The sequence below is a fragment of the Eimeria tenella genome, genomic scaffold, assembly GCF_000499545.2.
Source record: "Eimeria tenella Houghton genomic scaffold, Eth_scaff1623, whole genome shotgun sequence".
Classification (NCBI taxonomy): Eukaryota; Apicomplexa; class Conoidasida; order Eucoccidiorida; family Eimeriidae; genus Eimeria; species Eimeria tenella.
In genome coordinates this window covers 1-2,464 of record NW_013544088.1, presented here as the reverse complement: position 1 = coordinate 2,464, position 2,464 = coordinate 1, and the positions used below count along the sequence as shown (strand labels likewise).

The 2,464-nt window shown below is 52.6% G+C and overlaps 1 protein-coding gene across 1 annotated transcript; it reads left to right on the top strand.

The window, feature by feature from the left end:
- Window positions 1-242: 242 nt before the first annotated feature.
- Window positions 243-1,972, top strand: ETH_00025065 (uncharacterized protein; the record flags this gene model as incomplete). Its single annotated transcript, XM_013379237.1, has 4 exons — window positions 243-284; window positions 540-769; window positions 997-1,072; window positions 1,862-1,972. Coding segments are annotated over 4 exons (459 nt in total), but the record flags the coding sequence as incomplete, so codon positions are not given.
- Between the last annotated feature and the right edge of the window lie 492 nt (window positions 1,973-2,464).

The following is a 2,464-nucleotide window of genomic DNA, read 5'->3' as shown; positions in this document are numbered from 1 at the left end:
CAGCAGCAGAAGCAGCAGCAGCAGCCGGCGAGGAGGTGCCTGTGTCCCTCAGCAGCAGCCTGCTGCTGCTGCTAGCTGCCGTTCACCCCCACCGCTCTGTGCTGCCGCCTGGCTGCCAGCAGCAGCAGCTGCTGCAGCAGCCGCTGCAGCTGCAGCAGCAGCAGATCTCTCGGGCTCAGTCTGCTGCTGCTGCTGTCAGAGCAGCAGCAGCAAACCTCAAAGAGGCACCCCTAGCCCAGCCCATGGGCCCCGCCGTGCTGCAGTGGACGCAAGACCTTATTGCTGTAAGCTGCTGCTCTGCTGCTGCTGCTGCTGCTTCTGCTGCTACTGCTGCTGCTTCTGGGAAAGAAATGCTATGGTGATGCGAGTGAGGCTGGCTGTGTCTCTCCTTCTTTGATGCTGATGCTGATTTGGCTGCTGCTGCTGTTGCTGCTGCTGCCTGCGTTGCTGCTATCTTTTCCGCCCCTTTGGCGTTGCTGTTGCTGCATTTGCTGCTGCTGCTGCTGCTGCTTTTTTGCTTTGCTGCTGCTGCTGCGCAGGCACTGTGTCCGCAGGTTGCTGCTGCTTTCCCACAGCTGGAGCTGCAGGCGCACGCCGCGCTGCGAGCCTGCCTCGAGCAGCAGCAGCAGCAGCAGCAGCAGCTGGCAGCAGCAATGTCTCTGTCAAAAGCGGTAGAAAGCCTCAGCAGCTCTCGTTTCCATTTGCTGCTGCCAGCTTTAAATGCTGTTGCTGCTCTTCACCTTGGGAAGCACCTCAAGAACTGCCTGGGGTAGAACGCACCGCACCTGCTGCTGCTACTGCTGCTGCTGCTTGTGCTGCTGCTGCTGCTTCTGGGCGCTACAGCTGCTGCTGCTGTGCTGTTGCTGTTGCTGCTGCTGCTGCTGCTGTTGCGGGAAGGAGAGCCGCTGCTGCTGCTGATTGCGCTTCTGCTGAACTGGGTGCGGAGGCTGCTGCTGCTGCTGCTGCTGCTGCTGCTGCTGCTGCTTGCTTCTGCAGGGGCCCTCACCTCCAGGGTCTTCACCTGCGGGCTCTTTGCTGCTTCTTTGCGGACGTCTTCGACCCCTCCAGCCCCGTAGGCCCCTTGGGCCTAGCTGGCTAGCTAGCCAGCTAGCCAGCTAGCCAGCTAGCCAGCTAGCTAGCTAGCTAGCTGGCTGGCTAGCTGGCTAGTAGCTGGCTAGCTAGCTAGCGGGCTGGCTAGCTGTGTAGCTAGCTGCGAGCTAGCTAGTCGGGTAGTTAGCAGGAGGCCCTAGGCCCCTGGGCATGAAAACAGCTAGCTAGCCATCTTACTGCCTAGCTAGCTAGCCAGCTAGCTGGCTAGCTAGCCAGCTAGCTGGCTAGCTGGCCACCAGAGGGAGCTGCAGCTATGCTCACACGCGGTTTCCATGGCTAGCTAGCTAGATAGCTAACTAGCTAGCCAGCCAACTAGCTAGCTAGCTAGCTAGCCAGCTAACTAGCTAGCTAATTAGCCAGCTAACTAGCTGGCTCTCTAGCTAGCTAACTAGCTAGCTAACCAGCTAGCTAACTAGCTAGCTCTCTAGCTAGCTAACTAGCTAGCTCTCAGGCTAGCTAACTAGCTAGCTAACTAGCTAGCTAACTAGCTAGCAAACTAGCTAACCAGTCCTGAGTTTGCTGTCTCGCAGCTAGCTAGCTGCAGCCACAGGCCGCCAGGAGGATAATTAGCTAGCTAGCTAGCTAGCTAGCTAACTAACTAACTAACTATATAGCTAGCTAACTAACTAACTAACAAACTAGCTGCAGAGAGGCCTTCTTTCTGAGTTCAGCCGCCTTGGCACTGCTGCTGCAGCACACGCGGCTAGCTGCATCTGCTGCTGCTGCTGCTGCTGCTGCTGCCTTGCTGCAGGGCCTTTCGGTGCTGCTGATGCAGCAAGCTCTGGAGGCGATGCGGCTGCGGGCGGAGCCGCTGGGGGCCCCCGAGGCGCTGCTGCTGCTGCGAGGTATTCGCCAGCTGCAGGTGGGGCCCCCGTGCTGCTGCTGCTGCTACTGCTGCTGCTGCTGCTGCTGCTGCAGGGCTTTATATGGAATTTAATGCACTAAAATGGCATTTTGGTTTCATTTTTGATGGCTCTTGCTGCTCTTTTTGTTGTGCTTTTGGACTTTAATTTTAATCTTTGAATTTCCGGTTTTTGCATTTTTGATTATTTAAATTTCATTTGAATTCTTCATTTGAGCAGCACTAGTTGAATTAATTTATATGATTTATTTCTATTTATTTTTATTCATTTTTACTTATTTTAATTCATTTTAGTTTATTTCAATTTATTTTTATTTGTTTTCGTTTTTTGTTTTTTTTATTTTTTGATTTTTTCAGTTTTTCGGGTGTATGTACATGTCAGTTTGTGTATTTGCTTGTTCAAGTTGGTCCCCATTTATTCATATTTGTTTCTATTTAACTTAATTATATTTAGTTATATTTATTTACATTTATTTATGTTTATTTATTTAT